General features: G+C 52.0%; 1 protein-coding gene and 1 long non-coding RNA gene across 2 annotated transcripts in view; one reads left to right on the top strand and one right to left on the bottom strand.

Moving 5' to 3' along the window:
• Positions 1-18,763, top strand: part of PHACTR1 (phosphatase and actin regulator 1) — a gene marked incomplete at its 5' end in the record, with an annotated part of 535,964 nt that extends 517,201 nt beyond the window's left edge. The window contains 6 exons of the mRNA XM_082848323.1: positions 1,351-1,406; positions 6,329-6,390; positions 10,892-11,032; positions 14,681-14,757; positions 15,599-15,910; positions 17,799-18,763. Of these exons, the coding sequence (XP_082704449.1) occupies positions 1,351-1,406; positions 6,329-6,390; positions 10,892-11,032; positions 14,681-14,757; positions 15,599-15,614 (352 nt within the window). The 3' untranslated portion in view covers positions 15,615-15,910; positions 17,799-18,763. The remainder of the gene's footprint in view (positions 1-1,350; positions 1,407-6,328; positions 6,391-10,891; positions 11,033-14,680; positions 14,758-15,598; positions 15,911-17,798) is intronic.
• LOC309967572 lies at positions 14,539-19,838 on the bottom strand. Its single transcript, XR_014326525.1, has 3 exons — positions 19,706-19,838; positions 15,072-15,201; positions 14,539-14,717 (listed from the first exon to the last, which is right to left on the bottom strand). It is a non-coding gene; the product is annotated as an uncharacterized lncRNA (long non-coding RNA).
• Positions 19,839-20,241: the final 403 nt, after the last annotated feature.

Here is a 20,241-nt window from a genome sequence, read left to right as displayed (position 1 = left end):
GGTATTTGTTTTTCTCTTTCTGACTTACTTCACTCTCTGTGACAGACTCTAGGTCCATCCACCTCACTACAAATAACTCAATTTCATTTCTTTTTATGGCTGAGTAATATTCCATCGTATATATGTGCCACATCTTCTTTATCCATTCATCTGTCGATGGACACTTAGATCCTCTGCCCATTTCTTTCTTTTTTTTTTTTTTTGTGGTACACGGGCCTCTCACCGCTGCGGCCTCTCCCATCGTGGAGCACAGGCTCCGGACGCGCAGGCCCAGCGGCCATGGCTCATGGGCCCAGCCGCTCCACGGCACGCGGGATCCTCCCGGACCAGGGCACGAACCCATGTCCCCTGCACCGGCAGGCGGACTCCCAACCACTGCGCCACCAGGGAAGCCCCTCTGCCCATTTCTTAATCGGGTTGTTTGCTTTTTGTTATTGTTGAGTTGTATTAGCACTTTATATACTTTGTATTTTAACCCCTTATCAGGTATATGGTTTGCAGTTATCTTCTTCCACTCTGTAGGTTGCCTTTTTGTTTCGATGATAATTTCCTCGGCTGTGCAGAAGCTTTTTAGTATGATGTAGGCACACTTGTTTTTGCTCGTTTCCCTTGCCTGTGGAGTCAGATCCGTCAAAGCATCTCTAAGAACGTGTAGTCTCCTCTTCGGTGTCCTTCCCATTCTCTGGCAACTTCTGCCCCTACCTGGTGCCGCCCATTGTCTGCGCCCGGCCCCTGCAGTTGCATCATAGCAAGTCCACATCCTGGCTGTGATGTTTCACTTGTTGTGGCTAAATTACGTGCCGGCACCAAGTGTCATTTCTGTTCCTGTTCATTTGCCACCTTGTGTCTAATAAGGCCCTGGTGGCGATGGGTGGGGACCAAAAGAGCAGCTATTGTTCTCTGCAGACAGACGTGCTCTCTCCCGTCTCCATGGGGCCGTGAGCCTCTTTGTGTTCTGAGTCTGCACAAACATGGCAAGAGGCAAGCTCTAGCCTCGGGGCCGGGGGGAGAAAAGCAGAGGCCATGCTCCCGAAGTTGGGAGGCCACACGAAAGAAAGGGACTTCTGTGAGAAGAGTCCATGCGCCTGGAGGCCCGGAGGAGCAGGGCTGGGGAGGGGCCGATGGAGGGAGGGGGTTCGGCTCCACGTGACATCACGTCGGTGCCTTTCCTGGGGTTGAAAACGAGGAACTCAGGAGGCATTGGTGGTGAGCGCCAGTCTTTCAGGGCACAGGATGGAACAGGGCCTCCAGCCGCTGACCCTGCCCCATGTATCTGCGACGGCCGGGGAGATTAACGACCCAAGGAGGCTATGATATGGTCCAAAAACTTTTCCTGGATTTCTTCCGCAGGCGACTGAGCCAGAGGCCAACTGCAGAGGAGTTGGAGCAGAGGAACATTTTGAAACGTAAGTGACCGAGCCCGTGGCAAGCGCTGCTGTTTCGTGGTGGCTTTGGTTATTGTTTGATGGCAGGCCACAGGGTTTCTCCTGTGTGCTGGTGTGGAAACGATCGAAACCCTCGCTGGTGGCGGAGGCTTCGCCCTTGTGTGTTCGAACATCTGAGAGAGCATCCCCACAGAGCAGGCAATTTCGAACGCACTTGGTTCGTGAGGACCTCAGGCTCTGCAAGAACCTGCCCTTTAGCGGGCTGCCAAGTCAGAGAAGCTGAAAAGTTTGAGTGAGAGAACTTACTAGTAAGTGAGAGTTGGGGTCACCTTCAAAGCCAGATTGGCTGAAAAACTGCAAATATGATACGGATGGCTAAAATAGAGCAAGTAGGCATTTGAAAACGAAGCCCAGCAAGTGTGACTTTCCACTGCAGCCAGCTGCTGGGGATAAAATCCCCCCTCCCTCTGAGCATTAAACCTCAAGTCTAAGAGAGCATTTCCAAGGGGAAATCCTTCCTGGCCTCCTCTCAGGCCTCCTCCAACTGGCCGCTGGTATAGCTGCCCAGGCTGTCATTCAAGAAAACTCGCTCTCGCTGTGTCTGTGGGCAGAAAAAGCCGGCGAGCCTCTTGTTGGGTTCAGGACACAGAGATATTTGCCTAAGTACAGAAAGTCCATGTGGTGCTTAAAATACCTATTTTTCAAATGCTGAAAGAAACCAAGCATCTCATGGGCACCAGCCAGTATGCCTCAGTTTAGGGGGAGGTATTCAGCAATTGAAAACTAAAACCTCAGCTTCATCATGCTACACTCTCACCGACACTGCCCTCTAGATGGTCAACAGATATTTTTAGTTTCATTTCAGACCCTTTCTCCCCACACGTCTATCCCTTTCTGATTTGCTCCAGAAAAGAGAAATACATGCTACGCAGAGTTTTACAGAACTTCTGTGCTATGCACGCGCACGCACGCACGCACGCACGCGCGCACACACCCACGCCCCGGTCGCGTGAGGCCCCTGCGTGAGTAGCTGGGAATTTCCACTTCGACCAAACGAAAGTGTTCTTGACTTTGCTTTTCTCGCCTTGCTCGTTGTGGCCTTGCGACTGGGTCCGCGCCAAATGGTTTGCTGTTGAATGTCACGGGCGAGGGCTGTGATGGGGGGGCCGGTGTCGTGACCCACAGCACCCGTGCCCCAGGGCACCCACCTGCGTGCCCTGTGCCTCCACCGTCATCCTGCCGCGCTGCTCCGGCTTCGGCCACGCCCTCGCCTCGCAGTGGCTGTTCCTCTCAGCCTTGACCTTCCTCGGTCCTGAGGCCACCTCCCCCATTTCCCAGATCTCTAGGAAGTTCCTCACGAAGGGGGTGCCTTTAAAAGTTTCTAAGTTTACTTTGCCGTGAAACAGAATTCGAATTCTTTCAGATGATTTTCCTGGTTGGGGAAGCATTTGGCCGGCGTGTCTCCCTTTCTGCCCCAACTTGATAGCTGATCCATTATAAATTGTCTACCTTAGAGACAAAGAAAAATAAAAAGGTGTCCGTTTGTTCCTAAAGCCAGAAATCTGGTGAACGGGCTTTCTTCTTCTCCTTTTAAACTTCTCCCCCAGATGTGCCTCACACGCATCCGTGGTCCTGCCGAAGGAATCTCTGTACAACTTTCTTACAGGGCCACGCGGTACCCGGGGTCCCCAGCCTAACTGTTAAATGTGAAGGGGCTAAAAACGTCTGTGGAATTGTTCAGGTTTCAGAAGACAGCACTTCTCTCGGCGAGGGCACAGGTTTCGGAAAGAGAAGGCAGAGAATCCCCAGCTCACCTGCTTCCCGAAGGCACCAGCTTCCACGCCTCGTCTGCCCAGATCCATGGGAGGCGGCGGGCAGGCCCCTCGAGTTAGGTTTTTCTCACCCTCCAGAAAGACACTCGGGTCTTAGAGACAGTTACTTGCGTCCAGTGAGCCTGGGGGCTCAGGTTCAGGGGAGCCAGGGGCTTACAAGTTGTTCCCACAGTTCCCTTTCGTTGTTGCCTCTTGCGTGTTTGTCCGTTTGAGTAGTTGCAAATTGAAGGATCACTTGACCACATTCAAACAGGGTCATCATGTCGCAGTTTCAGAACTTTCCGGAAAGGAGCTTATTTTTCCTGTCGGTATTTTTTTTTGTTTTTCCTCCTGCGTTCTGAAATCTTGTTTTCCGAAATTGCTTTTTCTTTCTCTTTTTAAAATCTAGTGTGATTGTTAAACAAGAAATGTTTAGTGGTATCAGAAGACAACCCTCAAACAGGGTATTCTGAGAATTATCATCTGGGCTGTAAGTCAAGGGATGAACCACATCTCTAAGTGTGCAGGAGAGAGGCCCAGAGCGGTGGCTTAGCTGGGCGGTGGAGCTCTGCAAGCCGACTTCCAACCCAGGCCGCCCGGCCCTGTGGGCAGTACTGGCTCCACCGGGTGGGCAGTACTGGCTCCACTGGGCAGCCAGTGAGACCCTGGGCACATCTGAGCACACAGTGCACTCTCTGATGGTGGCAGCAGGCCATGACCTCGAGGGCTTTTCCTGGTCTCCCTTCCCACTTGCCCAGTGGGGCTGTCTTGGTCCCCGCTGCCTGAGAATTCATGACCCTGGGTTTGTAAATGGCTTTGAACTAAAGGTATAGATTCCATAGGTGGTAGCTTGGGGCCCCTAGCCCTCAGAGGGACCTCAGGAACACCTGTAGGCGATGAGGGCTCTGTGCTCTGGGCAGGATGTCGACCTTCACGGCTCGGGAGGGGGCCTGTAGGAGGAGGCAGCTCCGAGTGGAGTCTGAGGCCAGTAACCAGTGAGGAGGAGAGGGCTGGCCCTGAGCAAAATGGGATGGGGGGGAGGCAGCGTAGCCAAGCAAGAAAAGGAGCTGGACTGTTTGTCCGTCTGTTAGCCATGGAGTGTGTGGCCAGCCGCTCAACCCCCCTGGACCTTCCTATCCTCATTTCCAAACCACGAGCAGTAGCCTAGGTGGTCTCGTGGGCCCCCCCTGGCCCTGATATGGCTACAAGTCTGTACATTTCAACCCAGTGCCCTCGAGCTGCCCCCCCGGGCGCTCACCATCCACTCTAGACCTTTCCTTCCGTCCTCCCTCCCAGCTGCAAATGCAGCTCTTGGGGGCTTCCCTTCTCCTGGGGCTGGCAGTCTGCCTTCCAGTTTCTCTCTGATACATTAGTTCATACTAAGATAGTGATGGCTGACTAGTTGAACAGGTTTCTATCCAAGAGAAATTCTCAGTTTTAAAAGGAACCCTGGGGCGGGGGCGGGGGTGCGGGGAAGGAGGACCTTTCAATTCAAAGGAAGGAGCTCTCGCGTGGGGTTTGGGGCAGCGGGGACCCCTGGGGACTTTGGCCCACGGCAGGATGTGGCCATTTCTGGAGCTGCCCCGGTCCAAGATCCTGGTCACCACAGGCAGTCACACTGGCCAAACCGTGCCCCCGGGGGTATCGCTCAAGGACGTGAGTTGTGCTCTGAGCCACCGCCGTTCCTTCTGGCGGGAGGTGTTGCCACCTGCGGTGTGAGTTAGCTGAGGCTGTGGTTGCTGCCATCAGGCTGGCAGGAGGGGCGAGGGCACCCCGCTTCTAGGCACAAGGGGTCCCTGTTTTAAAGCCCTGTCCTATACTGAGACCACTCAAGGGTGAGTGCGCACTGCGCGGCAAGTTAGTGGAGTTATGGAACCATAATTTCCAACGGTGACTTCAAAATGAGGGAACAAGGGCCCTTTTGATGCAGCCTGTGCAAATTCAAGTGGCAGTGGTGGTCTCTCTCTGACGCCACCCTCAGTTCAGTAGACAGGAAGCAGAGGCATGGGAGCCAGGCTGACGTTCATGATTTTTCTTCAAGTTAGACAGTATTATGCTGCGATCCGTGCTTCCATCGCAAGGCCTGGGAGGAAAGTGAGGTACCCAAGGTCACTGCGTTACTTAGATACTCCCGCGTTCTGTGTCCTCCAAACCTCTGCTCCCTTCGGCGCTTTACACACCTGATGCTAAGTCACCCCACATGTTGAGCTGAGAAGGTTTAAGCTCTGGTGTCTCCTCTCCTAAGACGCTCCTTAGAAGTCTAAATGTAGGCAGTTGTATCCCACACTGTGGCCTCACACGTGCTCTGGGGGCTTCTTGGAAGATTCAAAGAATTCATGGAATCAGGGCTTGTGAAAGGTGAGCGTTTTGAAATTCCAGCCTTGCGTTTGGCATCAGCCGTGCCTCGTTTTGTTCCTGTGGCAGGTGGCAGGCGCCCCCGCGGGGCCCGGCTTCTGTTCCATCCACGCAGGGCACCGGGCACCAGGGCCACATCACAGCGAGTCCCCTTCGGTCGCTGTGAGGCTTGAGGCAGAGCTGCGTGAGGCCCAGGTCTTGTCCAAAGAAGGGAGCCTTACCTCTTCCCGGATGCCTGTGTCACTGCAGACAGTACCCCACTCTTTCAGGACCTACCTCCTTGCCTCGTAGCCCCTCCTCTTGGCCCAGCGTTTCGGCCTGCAGACTTGAAACCCCATGTGACGTAAAACAACATAAGGTCAACCCGCTCACCACCCATTTGAAACAGTACAGGCAGTTTGGAAAGTGTCCCCACAAGCAGAAAGGGTGGCCAGGGTAGGGGATGGGAACTCTCTCCTCCTTTTCCAACTGAGCTGCTTGGGGCTTCCCTGGTGGCGCAGTGGTTGAGAGTCCGCCTGCCGATGCAGGGGACACGGGTTAGTGCCCCGTTCCGGGAAGATCCCACATGCCACGGAGCGGCTGGGCCCGTGAGCCGTGGCCGCTGAGCCTGCGCGTCCGGAGCCTGTGCTCCGCAAGGGGAGAGGCCACAACAGTGAAAGGCCCGCGTACCGCAAAAAAAAAAAACAAAACTGAGCTGCTTGGCCTACAACCTGCAGAGCTTGCACCTTTGTGCGACACTGCTGCCAAAATCTAAAGCATCTTAAATGTTTCTTTCAGCTCGGAATGAACAAGAGGAACAAGAGGAGAAACGAGAGATCAAGAGGAGATTAACTCGGAAGGTGAGATGATTCTCCATGCCGAGCTGGGGCGGGACAGGGGGCCACCCTCTCCTGCTGTGCCCTGTGTTGGCCTTGCAGCTGCCTGGCCCATTGGAAGTGACATTAATGGTTCCATTCCTCGGGTGTCAGGGCATGCGGCTCTCTGGACTCTCCAGGACCTCTCCAGGGGCCAGTGGTCCACTCAGCTTCATGACCCTCAGTCCTTTTGGCTGGTGACACTGGCCTACCCCCAGGCAACTTGATGTCAGGTGCATTCTATCTGCAGGTACAGTGAATATTTTGTTTTTAAAAATTCACCGTAACCCCATGAGGCAACTGGAAATTCATTATCAAAATCACAAGTTCAAATGTATCAGTTATTTGCTATGACCCTGGGAAAGTGCGAGTTTTCCTTGTCTCCGCTGGTACTCTTCCTGACTGTTACCTAAGAACTATTTGAGTTTATTATGCTAAATCCGATTTGAATTACTGAATTAGGAAAATGCCAAACGTATTGATAAATCTAATGAAGATGTTTGAAAAGCACTTAGATAAAAGTCAGAAAGCTAGAATTTTTATATGTTTTTAACCCCCAAAGTAGATGGCTTGGCAATGTCATGGAGACCCAAGTGGATCTAATTCTACGAGTGGCCTCTTTGATGATAAACTCTTATTTGAGGCTACTCTTGGAGGATGTTGACAGCTTTAATTAATGACACAGAAGGTGTACTACTATATTCTGTCTGACTAGAGTGTTTTTCATCAGCCTCCTACAGTGACCATCTTGAGAGAAAGATACTCGAAGCTTAGAGACAGTTAAGAGACCCATTAAAATTAATTTTCTAAAGGTTTGTTAATGGATTTTTCTCCCTAGAAATATTATGCAAAGGAAGAAATTCAGAGATCCTGAAATATCGTACCAGTTATTCAGGTGATGATTTGTGTTTCTCAACACGCTCTTGCCCTTAGAGCATCCCAAACATATGGTGACAAGCCAGACACCATCCCAATTAAAGGGAGTAGGATAAGCAAGGGCCTGACAAGCCGCTGACGGGCTGGCGTCCCCTGGTGGGAAACTCGAACAAGAGCTAAGGGCCCTCACTTCATCCAGGTGCCCTCACTCCAGTCAAGGTCTGACTCTTACATCCTTAAGACCACCCAGCCTTTGGACGCAGGGCATCCCTTTTCCTGAGACTGAATAGTGAGGGGGACCGGGGGAGATGCATTATTCTAAGTGTGTCTTTGAAATGATGAGGTTATCAAAGGGAGACTGGTGATGACCCCTCATTTCTGATAGAGAAAGGTCTAGACATTCAGAAAAAATGTTTAATCAGATTTTCATAAAGTTCATTGGACTTGATTGCTGGGACCCCAAAATTCTCCTAAACTTTAGGGTTTCTTGCTAAAAACTAGTAATAGGGAAAGATCTGGACATGCACCTAATTCTCATCTCTTTAAAAAGAGCATTCGATTTTGCAAGGGAAAGCTTGACTAATTGCATAGTTTGGCAGGACGGGGCGAGAGAAGAGGGTCTACTCCCACACCCATCTGCCCCGGGAGGGGTAATGCTAGGGGTGGGGTTTCTGCAGGTCCTCAAGTCTATCGATAAATGCCTCTTCCTCCCCCTGGTTACCTCTCTTTCCTTCTCCCAGGAAAACTGCCTTGTAATTTCAGCATTTGCCTCCCCTGGGACTGGCTTGGGGAATTAGAAATAATGAGCCTGAGTGAAGGGATAAACTGTTTATGGGGGAGAGACCAGAAGCAGCGTTCACATCTGGTTTTGTGAACAGAGATGTGGAGCGTGCCGGCAGGTAGGGAATCCATGTCGCCTCCTGGCTCTGGGCACGTTCTGTTCCTCGGGAGCCTGTATCCCACCAAGACCAGAAGCCAGGGGTGGGGGATGCTTTTCACTTACCCTCAGCCCGAGGATTTCCTCAGTATCGTTCTATTTAAGACACTGAGAAAAATAAAACACAGTAGCAGATGCTGAGAGCCACAGACCAGGCATTTTCTTCGGCCAAATTGAGACTAACCTAAAATTTCCATGCTTTATCTTGGGATAAATGCCTGCTTCCCACTTCCAAAAACTCGCTAGCTGGCTGGCTGGCTGGATGAATGGGAAGAAGTATTGGAGGGAGGATGGCTGGAAGGGAGGAAGGAATGGAGGGAAGGAAGGGAAGAAATGTACCTGGGTCGGGTTGTATTAATAGTGGAATTGGGATCTCAGCGTACCCTTTTGTTGAGTAATTGGTTGTAAACGGTATTATTGCTGCCATAGATGGAAACATAACGCTACCAACCTCTGCACCCCACCCCTTCTTCCAGCCCAGCATCCGCAGAAAACCAACTTTGGCTGCAAAGATAATTTCCTTAGTGTCCAGGCAAGGAAGTTGGGTTCACGCACCCCAAGGGCTAGAGCCATCCAGGAGCCAAAGGCACCTCTCCTGAGCCCCGTGTGGCCAGGGGTGTGAGCCCTGGCTCACAGCAGAGTCCGGGCAGTGGTTCTCCCGGCAGGAGAACTCGGCGTCGTCCTCACTCACTCCCTGGTGGCACTTGGGCCCGGTCTCTTATTGATCTAGAGAGGTCGTGTCCAGTCCCCACCAGATTCAGGCATGAAGAACAGCCCCTCACCTTCAGAGCCAACCTCTAGGTTTCTGTTCACTCCAGACTCTACCATAGACAGGCTATTAATAAAATCTATATCATGACTGTGAGAAATTTAAATTAGAAATTCCGACTTTAACAACCTTTCTCCTGTCATGGCATACTTAGAAAATAGTACTGTTTGTCTAACACCCCAGGGCGAGCTAGTAAGTCCTTAGAAACACAAACTGGGGCTTGGAGTAGAAGTCTTCATGCCTTGTGGTATTACGGTGAATGTCTACGTCCTCTAATGACAGTACAGAGCGCCCTGCACTCACACCTTGGAGTCAGGATAGGCCACCAGTTTTGTTTACAGCACCCCTAACCATAGAGCGTGGGAGACCTCTGGTTTCCTGTGACGGGTCACAGCTGATGCCAAAATGCCCTGTCCCGGGAAAACCAGGGCCACCTCGGGACAGACTGCAGCCACTCTGAGTGGGGGAGCTACACAGCGTCTAGACAGGTGACCAGTGCCACAGCCCAGTAGGCCTCTGAGCCCCAGGTTTTTCCTCCCTTGGCCAAGGGGGACCCGCAGGCTGCTTTGGTCCTGTCCGGAGCCTCGCAGTAGCTGTCACCATTCTGCCCGGCACCAGCCAGGCAGTCATCTAATGATGCTCTTCCATCGTAGGCCGGTTGGTAGCAAGCTGGGACACTCTGGCACCAGCCAAGGTGTACGGCAGCTGCGTGCTATACAGTCAAAACAGCCGGGGTGGTTTGGATTCACTTGCGTGTGTTTGTTTTGTAGGCCTTTGTGGTAAGATTCTATTTGACTGCATCTTCTGTGAATAGAATTAAATACAGTCTAGGGCTTAGAGAAAAATTGCTTTTAACTAACATCGGTTGAACATGAATTGACAGCATCCTAAAGAGAGAGCAACTGTGTTGCTCCAGAAGAAATAAATCTGGCGACAGGAAGAGATAATAGAAATGTCAGCCTTATGTTGTTAAAGTACAAAGGAAGGATGCTAGCGGGTAACACTGGGAGATGGTTGAATAATTCACTTGTTTCCTTCCTTCACCACAGACCTATCCAAAGGGCCCATCCGAGTCTTCTTTGGCATCAACGCGGGCTAGCTCTGCCTTTGTGGACTTGCCTTTCATTTGAGCTATTGAGGGGTAGGGTCTCCCTGACCTCATAAATCAACATACTCTCATTCCTGCACACCCCGGAGTTTGCGTACCGTTTGCACATACACTTTCTTTGTGTCTAAGACACATACACAGAAAGTATTACAAACCCATCTTGCAGAGAGCACTAAATTTAACACACAGATGTGGATTCACAAATTGAGAATATAAAACTGTTGTGTGTTGGGCTTCCCTGGTGGCGCAGTGGTTGAGAGTCCGCCTGCCGATGCAGGGGACGTGGGTTCGTGCCCCGGTCCGGGAAGATCCCATATGCCGCGGAGCGGCTGGGCCCGTGAGCCATGGCCGCTGAGCCTGCGCGTCTGGAGCCTGTGCTCCGCAACGATAGAGGCCACAACAGTGAGAGGCCCGTGTATCGAAAAAAAAAAAAAAAAAAAAAACTGTTGTGTAAGGTTTCTGTCACCTGATGCGAAAGGTAGGACAGACGTGGGAAGACCCACAGCCATGCACGGGCACCCCGCGTGTACAGACCGAGACGCTGCAGTGTTATTAAGAGACAGCCTGGCTGGCTGGCTGAATAGGCTTGGAGGCAGCTCAGGAGTTAGTAAACTCCTTCACAGAGTCCTGGAGAAGTCCAGGAATCAGGAGCCCTGTGTCCCCTGGGCCCTGCCCCTCACATGTGTGTGATGCGTCAGCTGCCTCTCTGGACCTCGTCTTCCCACCTATAAATTCACGGATGGACCAAGTGATCTAAACGTCATAGGCTGACCACATCCATCTCTCCGTCCCGCAGCTCAGCCAGAGGCCCACAGTGGAAGAGCTGAGAGAACGGAAGATCCTCATCCGCTTCAGCGATTACGTGGAGGTGGCCGACGCCCAGGACTATGACCGCAGGGCCGACAAGCCCTGGACCCGCCTCACCGCTGCCGACAAAGTAAGAGGGGCGGGGAGGGGGCGGGGCCACACGGCCAGCCGGGTGCTGGGTCTCCAGCTTGCCGCCCCGGAGACCGCGTGGAGCCTGGGCCCAGAGCCAGGGCGCCGGTGCCTGGGTCGGTACTGGGGGCTGAGTGGCTGCCGGGCAGGCTGCGGTGCTGCTCCCGGCACCTTTCCCCAAGGGCTCCAGACAGCGTGCAGAGAGGGCGCTGAGCTGGTACCTCCCCTGCTCTGGAGAAGGGTCAAGACAGATGCCTTTCATCCCTACACGTATCTCAGGGGACCTCTGCTTGGGGATCCTTTGTGATTCTTATCCAGGCACCATGAGGAACTGGAGGGTAAGGGCCTTTAAAAAAAAAAAAAGTGTAAGACAGTAACGCTGTGCAGTGTGCAAGTGACAAGAAGGGGACTCGGGTACACGGGGGACCTTCTCCTAGAGTCCTGCCTTTGCCCCATCCCTTCCCGGGGCAGGTGGCTTCCTCACAGGCCATGCAGGAGGTCACCCGGAGCCTGGCCTCTGGCTGGAGTGTGAGCCCAGGGAAGCCGCTGCACTTGGGAGGCGGGGAGGGGGAGGGAACTGACGCGGCCAGAGGCACCTCCCAGAAACCGTCCCCCTCCCCCCAGCCCGCCCGGGGCAGGCCAGCCCCCAGGTCCTGACGAGCGGAAACCTCACCTCTCCCCTCTATAGGAATCATGGTGAGCAGCCCCAAGAACCGGCACCCCTCACCTCGGGCAGGAGACAGGCCCCTCCGTCCCACCCCGGGCAGTTGTGTCACATGGATGTGACCTCGCTCTGTTGTTCACACTCTCACTGCAGCGTGCTTGCTGACCAAGGCTGAGGGAACTGGCAAACGTCAAGGGAAGGTACCAGCTAGAATCCTAAGCAGCTGTGAGGGAGCCTATCCAGTTCCTCCGGGGCTGCTGGGAGGCAGTGCCCACACCTCCCACCCCCGCAGCCAGGCACTTTAACCAAGTGCCTTCCTTCCTTGGGAGGAGCCATTCTGATCCTATGTAAAGACTTTTCCAGGGGGTGGTGGGGGGATGAATTGGGCGATTGGGATTGACAGGTATACACTGATGTGTATAAAACTGATGACTACTAAGAACCTGCTGTATAAAAAAATTTTTAAAAACGAAAACAAAAACAAATACAGGTCAGGAGAGAGGTGAGACAGGCACTCACTCTACACTAAAACTAGTAATTGTTGTAAGACAAAGATAAATTTTTGGAGAGTAGAGCAATGTATTTTTTTGTTTGGGATATTTACCAATTGCTGGTATAGTCTTCTGGTCCCATATCAAGGGCTACATCTGGAGGACTCAGACCATAGCGTTCCTTCCATGGCATAGAAGACATTCCCACTGGTCTCTCTTAGACCATGTGGTTTTACTGCCTTAAGGAAGAGGAGCTTCCTTGGAAGGAACGAAGAGGGAAGCCCCCAGCCAAGAAGAGGGAACGTCAAGTCAGCTCCTTCCTGCCTGGGGGATAGTGGGAAGGAAAAAAAGAAAAGGAAGCTTATGGAAGTACCTTGTCAGGGTTCTTAATCTCGTCTCCAGTCACATTTTTGAGGCAGAATTGTGAGAGTAAGAGTGAGATGATATGGTTGAAATTTCCAGAAAGGAATAGATAAACTGGAGGACAGCCACACCAGCAGCAAGTGTGGTACCATGTCCACTTTGTCCCAAGTATTAGCATTGCTCTGGTAGATGGCATTGGCTAGGCCCGTGGGCCTGAGGTGGTGGCCCTCGTTGCTAATGGTTTGGTAAGGAGATAAAAACGCTTTGAGGACTAGGGGACCAGCAGCCTCAGAAGCAGACTGCTTGGACTTCAGCCGTAGGTGAGGAACACGAAACAATGATTGTGCTGGAGCACAGCGCTCTGGGATCAGGCTGGATAGAGAATACAAAGTACTGAACACAGTGCTTGGCACACAGTGCATGTTAATGATCACAGTAGCAAGAATACGGTCAACTATCGTGTGACCATTAAAATGTTTACAAATAACTTTATCTTAGGAAGAAACGCTTGTGTTATTACATTTTTAATGGAAGGGTACAGAGTGTGTATCTTTAATATAAAATACGCACAAAGAGGACTGTAAAGAGAAATGCCGTAGTATTTAGAGTTACGAGTCTTCCAGAATGTATCTACCTGCTTTACTGTTGATGGACAGCGCTGCTGTGATGAATGCTGCTATGAACATCCTTTTTCCATGTGTTTCCATTCACGAGTGCACACGTTTCTGCTGAGGTTGAATCTAGAAGTAGAATATGTGTGTCCTGCAGTGTGGAGAGGGTTCGCTGCTTTAGTAGTAATGCCAAAGAGTGTCCCAAAGTGATTGTATGAACTTACACACTCACCAGCAGCTTATGAGAGTTCTCATCGTTGCCCGTTTCGGTGAACACGTGGTATCATCTTAGCCCTTTTGGGTGGGTGTGTAGTGGTTTCTTAGGACGGTTAGTTGCATTTCCCTGTTTTCTGATGAGCTCAAGCCCCTTTGCATAGGTTGACTGGCCTTTTGTGAATGTCTGTTCAAGTCCCTTGCCCATTTTCTCATGCATTACTTTTATAATCATAAAAATTCTCACATACACAAAAACAAAAAGTATTAAATTGCTTTCTGCCTTGCCCTTAATCTTACTTATACAAGCAGTCTGACTGAGGGGTGGCATCTTAACTGGCTCTCCAAAAATGGACAACCAACTTGAAGTAGAAATTGTTTTATCTGTTCCTTTCTAGAGATGCCTATCATTTTATAAATTATTATTTATGCACTTATGTCTTCTGTTAGACTGTTAACTCTCAAACAGTGGCAGCTTTTCTGATTCCTCTTTGCATAATACACCTAGCACAGTACAACTGCACACAATAGAAGTTTTTTGGATGAATGGAAAAAAAAGACTTTTCCATCCTCAGACTCTCCGTGCCCTGATTATCTTCCCATCAAAGCACGTATCAACCTTAGAAAGAGCTATGGGAATGGGCCCACGTTTAAATTTTCAGCCCCGAGGAAGAAGTAAGGTTTTCTCCAACCCCAGACATTCTTTTGCTCCGGTCCTCCTTCCGCCTTCTCGGTGGCCCCAGACGATGGCCACATCTGTGACTGTGAGGACGAGGTCATTCAGGTTTATCTCATGCGTGTTTGAGGTTATTCAAAACACATTCCATACCCTCCATGGTGAAATATATCACCTCAGAGTCAACAGACTTGTAAAGGAGCCAAGGCTTCATGAGTCAAAGCGAAAGGGGGCAGCTGGCCGTCACCCCTTCGTTTGGTTGGGGAATTTCACACACCTCCTCTAGAAGTATCCATCCTGAGGTGTCGCTGTGCCTCTGATGAGCTTAGATTCACCAAAGAAAGATATGTGCACTCAGGACCCAGGAGTGTGGGCCAGGTGGAAGGGCCCTCGCGCTGCCCAGGTGGAACAGCTCTGGGCAGGATCCCAAATCGGAGTGCTCGCAACTTAGATTTAGGGGGACGGGACTGTGCGTAGGCTCTGAAGGAGACCTCAGGTGATTTTGTTTCTCCCGGTGGAAGAATCCGTTTTATGCACGTGTATGGCTTTGTCGAAGAAAGAAAACATAGGAATAAAAGAAGGTGAGCTGCTTTCCATCCTCTGCACTCTCATGGGCTTCTCTTCCTTGCAGGCTGCCATTCGGAAGGAGCTCAATGAATTTAAAAGCACTGAAATGGAAGTTCACGAATTGAGTAGACATTTAACAAGGTTAGTATCAAGTGGGTTTTTTTTCCCCTCCAATTATAACATTTACCCGCAAACTGAGCTATCCTAGCTGCTTCTGGAGGACAAGTGGTGAGGTGGGTGCAGTGAGGGGAGAAGATAAAAAAGAGCTACGTGGGGATCCACAGGTTCCACTGTGGTTTCTCAAAGTAAGGGAAGGAGCAGGAAAGGCCCAGGCTGAACGCAGCCTTCTCAAAGCCTAGTTTTTAAGTCATTCAAACTGAAGATCTGCTAAATGCCAGACCACCAACATGGTGGGTATTTATGAGAACATAAGCTGAGGAGAAAAGATCACTTGCCAATGTACAGCCAGTCAGCGGAGACCAAACTAGGATAAAGTACCGAATCCACATGGGACTTGGGAAGCGGGATCACGCCTGATTCCATGTCGTTCTCCCAGACAGTCGTGTGTGATGCTCCTTGGGGAAACTGAAGCACAGAGAGATAGGAGGGGCTTATACAAGGTCACAGGGCTAGTCAGCGACGGAGCCGCTGACTGAGTTCTTCTGACCCTCTCCTTTGGTGAACATCTGGAGAACCAGTGCCTGACTCGGAGACGCGAGGCTGGGGTCCCCACCTTGCTGCTGAGTCCTTGCCTGGGCTGAGGGCCCCCGGGAGCTCCAGGCTAAACTTCTCCAAAACCAGAGGTGAACGCGGTGGGCCTGAAGTTCTTGAGGGGTACTGTGGAGACGTATTTGCCTTTGGTTGGAGATTTAAGCCTCCCCGTGGCTGTCAGAAACAAGGAATTCGAGGATGGAGAGCTGGAGTGTCAAACCCGACACCTTTCACAGGCCCCGGGTCTTGACCGAATTATTTGTTTTCCTAGGTTTCACCGACCTTAACAGTGGAATTCCTCTTGAGTGCTATGCTGTCTTCAAAACATAAGTTTATAAGAACCATAAGTGCTGGTATTTATTCACTTCCCCATTACGATGTAAATCTTCTGAACTACCTTTTTTTAAAAGAAGAAGAAAAGGAAAAGGAAACATAAGCAGGATGGCGATGGTTACGGCTCCGTGGTCAGAGGTGCTGGTGCCACTGCTGATAAGGGACTGTGCCCTGCCCCGGGCAGGGCCGAGGACACCGGAGACTTTCCAGCACTAGGAGAAGCCCTGGGCCTCTCCGGCCAGGCTGGCAGGTACCACGTTTGTTCAGGCTCCGGCGAGCCTTAGGCGACAGACACTTTGGAGGCAGAGTCCCAAGGAAAGCCGAGGCGGTGGATCTGGCCTGGGATGACTGTGCAAAGTGGGCGATCCGGCTGGCCTTCTAGACTTGGCCAGATACACTGGCTCCAGGTGTGCCACGTGGCTTGGGGGGCCCTGAGGCGGCGGCTGCTGAGGGAGCAGCGTCCTCCTCTCCCTCCAGCTGTCACCCAGGCCGTGAACTGAAGGGAGAGCCCTTTTCTGGGGGAGCCTGTGGCTGACAGTGCGTGCTCCAGGCCTGGAAGGCTGGCACGAGCGCCTGTCCTGTCCCCTCAGGCTGAGCCGGGCTGCCTTCCAGGAAGCGCTGGTTTAGAAGGGGAAAGTTGTCAGTAGCAAAGCCCGGTGTCACGGGTGATCTTACGCATACCAACAGCCACGGGCGGCGTGGTGGGATCACACGTGTGAGCATGAGACCCCTTTTGAGGGCATAAAGCCTGGGGTGACAAACTGCTTGGCCCATGTTCTTCATTTTCTCTGCGTGCCCCAGGGCTGGTGACCGGGTGGCTTGGCCGTTAATGGCCTTTGAGTCGAGGACCGATGCCTGCAGGCCAGAAACCATTCCCGAAAGGCTGAATTTCCAGCCGCTGGTGGACTGGTCCTCCAGAACCCCCTGAGGGCCTTCCAGGCTTGCTTTGCACTGAAGAGTCTGTGCAGAAGCCCCAGCGCTGGGCAGACGCCAGCCACACCTGCTGTGCTGGACCTTCCATGCCTGCTTCTCCGGGGAGCAGCCTTCCTCTCCCCCCTTGATGCTGGTGAGGGTGACGGGAGATGTATCTCTGACCACCCTCCTCTCTCGGGCCCACAGGAAAGCAGCGGTGACAGGGTAGGTGAGGGTAGGATGTGCAGTGGAGGAGGGGCCTCTCCAAACCCTGACTGCGCTCTGAAGGAGGCCGCTTGAGCTGCTTCCGGTTTCCCTCCTGATGGAGCCTGTAGGGCCCTCAGCCGTGCAGCTCTGCCTGGCGTCCTGCCGTGATCCTGTAGGTCCTACCAGCTCTCCCAGTGACGGCTTGCTCCCCGCCACAGAGGCCCAGGCTTCAGAAAGATGCCAAGCTTGGGCTTCACAAAAAAAGAGTTAACTGGTCCCCACCCCAAAACGCGTGGGATCAATTTACTCTTGGGCTCCACAGCCATGGGTGAGGCCAGTTCCTTTTCCGCTGGCGCTCACGGCCCCTGTGGCCGGCGTCACCGTGCACTTGGCAGGCAGCTTGGGGCAGCATTCCAGGCAGCGCCCGCCGGCTCGTGCCAAGCTGGTGCACGCTTTCCTCGCAGCGCCTGGCGCCCAGCCCCAGGAGGACGTGTCACCCCATCCTTTTTTCTCTGAATGGTGAATCCGCATAGCTACGGCCGTGGGTGGGGTGACTGATTCAGGGAAGATGTGGCCAGGGCTGTAGCGTGGCTGTAAACAGCGTCTTCCCGAAAGGCTTACTGACCTTTGAAAGTGCAGGTGGCACGCCGAGGGACGTGGGGCTCTGCCGTGTAACTCCTCCGCGGCGGGCGCGTCTTCCAGGCTGAGGTGCCCGCCGGGCCAGGATCTGAGTCTGGGCTTCCTGTGGCTCGCGGTGGCCTGGAGCGACGGTCAGCCTGCCCCTGGCCCAGGAGCGAGTCCTAAGGGACCTCACTCCGCTGCCTGGACGCCTCGCAGAGGCCAGTGGCTTCTCTGCTGGCCTTGGTTCCGGGCCTTTCAGATTCCCCGGGAACACGATGCCTAAATCGAGTTCCCCGCAGCTAGCCAGCGGTCCCGGGTGCCCGCCCAAAGTGCCCTACGGTTGTAGTCACTTTGTGCGTGGAAGAAACTGAACGCAGTTTCCACTTCTCCTCCTGCAGGGCAGCCTTGTCCCGAAGTAACTCCCTGCAAGTGGAAGGGTGCCCCTCCCGTGTCACCACCCGCGAGCTGGGCTCTTCCAAGCCCGCTGTAAGCAGCTCAGCAACTTCCGTAGGTCGCAGGATGAGCCCTCTGCTGTCTTTCCTTCCTTGAAATCTTGAGGTCTTTATAGAAATCTATCCAAATTTCCTTTTTGCCACATTGTTACGACAATTGAAAAATGTGTTTCTTTCTTTCCAAGATGACGATTCCATATTAAGGGGGAAAGAGAAGATGGGCTGGCTGGTTTACAAAGCATCCCTTTTCTGGAAAAGCTGCAGTTAGAGCCTTTTTCATTTGCATTAGCATCAGAAGAAAAACGTTGAGATTTCTCAAAATGTTCCCCTCTCGAAATCAAATCGCCCCAAAGTCCCCACCCCATCCATGACGGAAGAGAGGGCCATCAGCCTACTTACTGTTTCGAAATTGTTGATATTTTCCTCCCCAAAGGCCCTCAAAGCTCTGTAAAACTGTAGCCTTTATGTCAGATTAGAGAAACCAAACGACGTGACGGTTGACGTGATGAAAACCTCCGAGCTTATTTTTCTCCTGCTTATCAACGTGTATTTATATTTGCCGAATGAAAATCATGGTGTGTGCTTCGGTGAATGGAATTTCAGGCTCTCCCTGTGCACAGCCAGTGGGCGAAGGTCACCTTAAACAACTTTTTCTTCCCAGTTGTCTGTTGATCCCCAAACCGGTTGCTTTTTTCCAGTTGCTTCCCGGGTGTCTGTACATAGTTTGTCTTTGTATCAGAGCACTCGCCTGTGTTCTGCTTTAACAGCCACCGGCTGTATGAGGAAGACAGTGTGAATAGAACACAAATTAAACTGGATCTCTATGGCCTAGGTTTTGTACATACAGAAACTGCATGGTATTTAAATTATTGTTTGTCTCTAATGATGTATGCAGTTTCTTTAAAAACAAACCAAAAAAAAAAAAAAGTCTTAAAAACAAATCATTTCCTTGACTCCTGTGTTGTTTTATCGACCACCAGCAGGAACCACCGAAAATTCTTGGTTTGGCTGGGGTAGGGGTCGGGGGAAGGGGTAGGTCAGCGCATCGGCACAACAGCAAGTTATGAGGACACAGAACCAGCTCATGTTATTTGGTGTTATTGGTGAAGGAAGGACTGTTGGACACAAATAACTTTCTAGATGAGTCCTAGCGTACAAAAGTTTTTTTCTTCCAAACATCTTCTAAAGAATATCTAAATGTATTTACCAACTTTCTGTCCTTTAGTAACCTGGGAATGATGAATATAGATTACTGCCCGAGGGAAAGCCCCAGGCAGCTTTGTTCTTTGAGTACTTACATCTGCCCCCTTTCTTGAGCAACCTGGGAATTTGCTTTATAGGACAAAGACCTTCTCCGCTCAACCTTTTGGTCCTGTCTTGTCTTTTTGAAGGTTTTAGGGGAAGCAAGAAGGGCTGCAGTGCTTGCTGGCTGCGTTTTAGGTGGTGGGATTGTTGATAACATGCCCTTGGTCTGGTAACCTAGGAAGGTGGCTCTAGGAAAGAGGACCTGGCACAGCGCCGTTCCCCTGCGCCACTGCCAGGAAGCACCTGGGCATCCTTTCAAAGCACAGATGCTGACTCCGAGGTCCAGGTGGGCCTGGAATTCTGCATTTCCAACTAGCTCCCGGGCCATGCTGATGCCCCTGGTCCAGGACTCATACTTCTGAGCAGCAAGGGCGTGGGAGATCAATCCAACGGGAACCACCGTCCCTGTGCCTGGGAATCACCAGCCTCGGATCGGCGTGGCCACTCCTCCTAACAAGCGGGGTGCACTGTTCTCTTTGCTGAGCAGCGGCGGCAAAGCCCTATTGGGGGGTCCGTGTGACTGCATCGCAGTCTGCGCAAGCTCTCACCTGTGCAGGAAGAGGGACGCCAAGCTGGCGGGGCCACAGCAGAGAGCGACAGCAAGCGGTTTACAGAAAGGATTGCAGGTTGCAGGCTAAGAGCTTCTCCATCATCCTGCCGTCTCCTCACTCCAGAATTCTCTGACCTTAACAAGTCAGAACTTGACTGCAGCTGCCTAGGGGAGTGAAAGGACTAGAATAAGAACAGCTCCAACAGGCTCTGGCCCGCAAGACGGAAGGAAACTGGCCATAATCCTAAGAGAAAGCTCTTTACGAAGTAAAGAAGGTCATGGCTACACATTCTCAACAGGTAGAGGACCTGGTGTGTCCACCCTTGGAGCATCGTATGACGAAGTGGTGGCCCTGCCACGACATCTAACTGGACAATTTTGGCCAAGTCACTTAATTTCTCTGGGCATCAATGTCCTCCTCTGGAAAGTGGGGACACTGAACTAGGTGTCCTGTAGTGTCCTTTAGGACATCAGCTTTCTAAGATTTGGGTTTATCTGAATTTTTCAAACACTAAACTTAGTCTTTAGCAAAGA

Source organism: Leucopleurus acutus, assembly GCF_964270905.1.
Source record: "Leucopleurus acutus genome assembly, chromosome: 10".
Lineage (NCBI taxonomy): Eukaryota > Metazoa > Chordata > Mammalia > Artiodactyla > Delphinidae > Leucopleurus > Leucopleurus acutus.
This window is presented reverse-complemented; position numbering and strand designations above follow the sequence as displayed.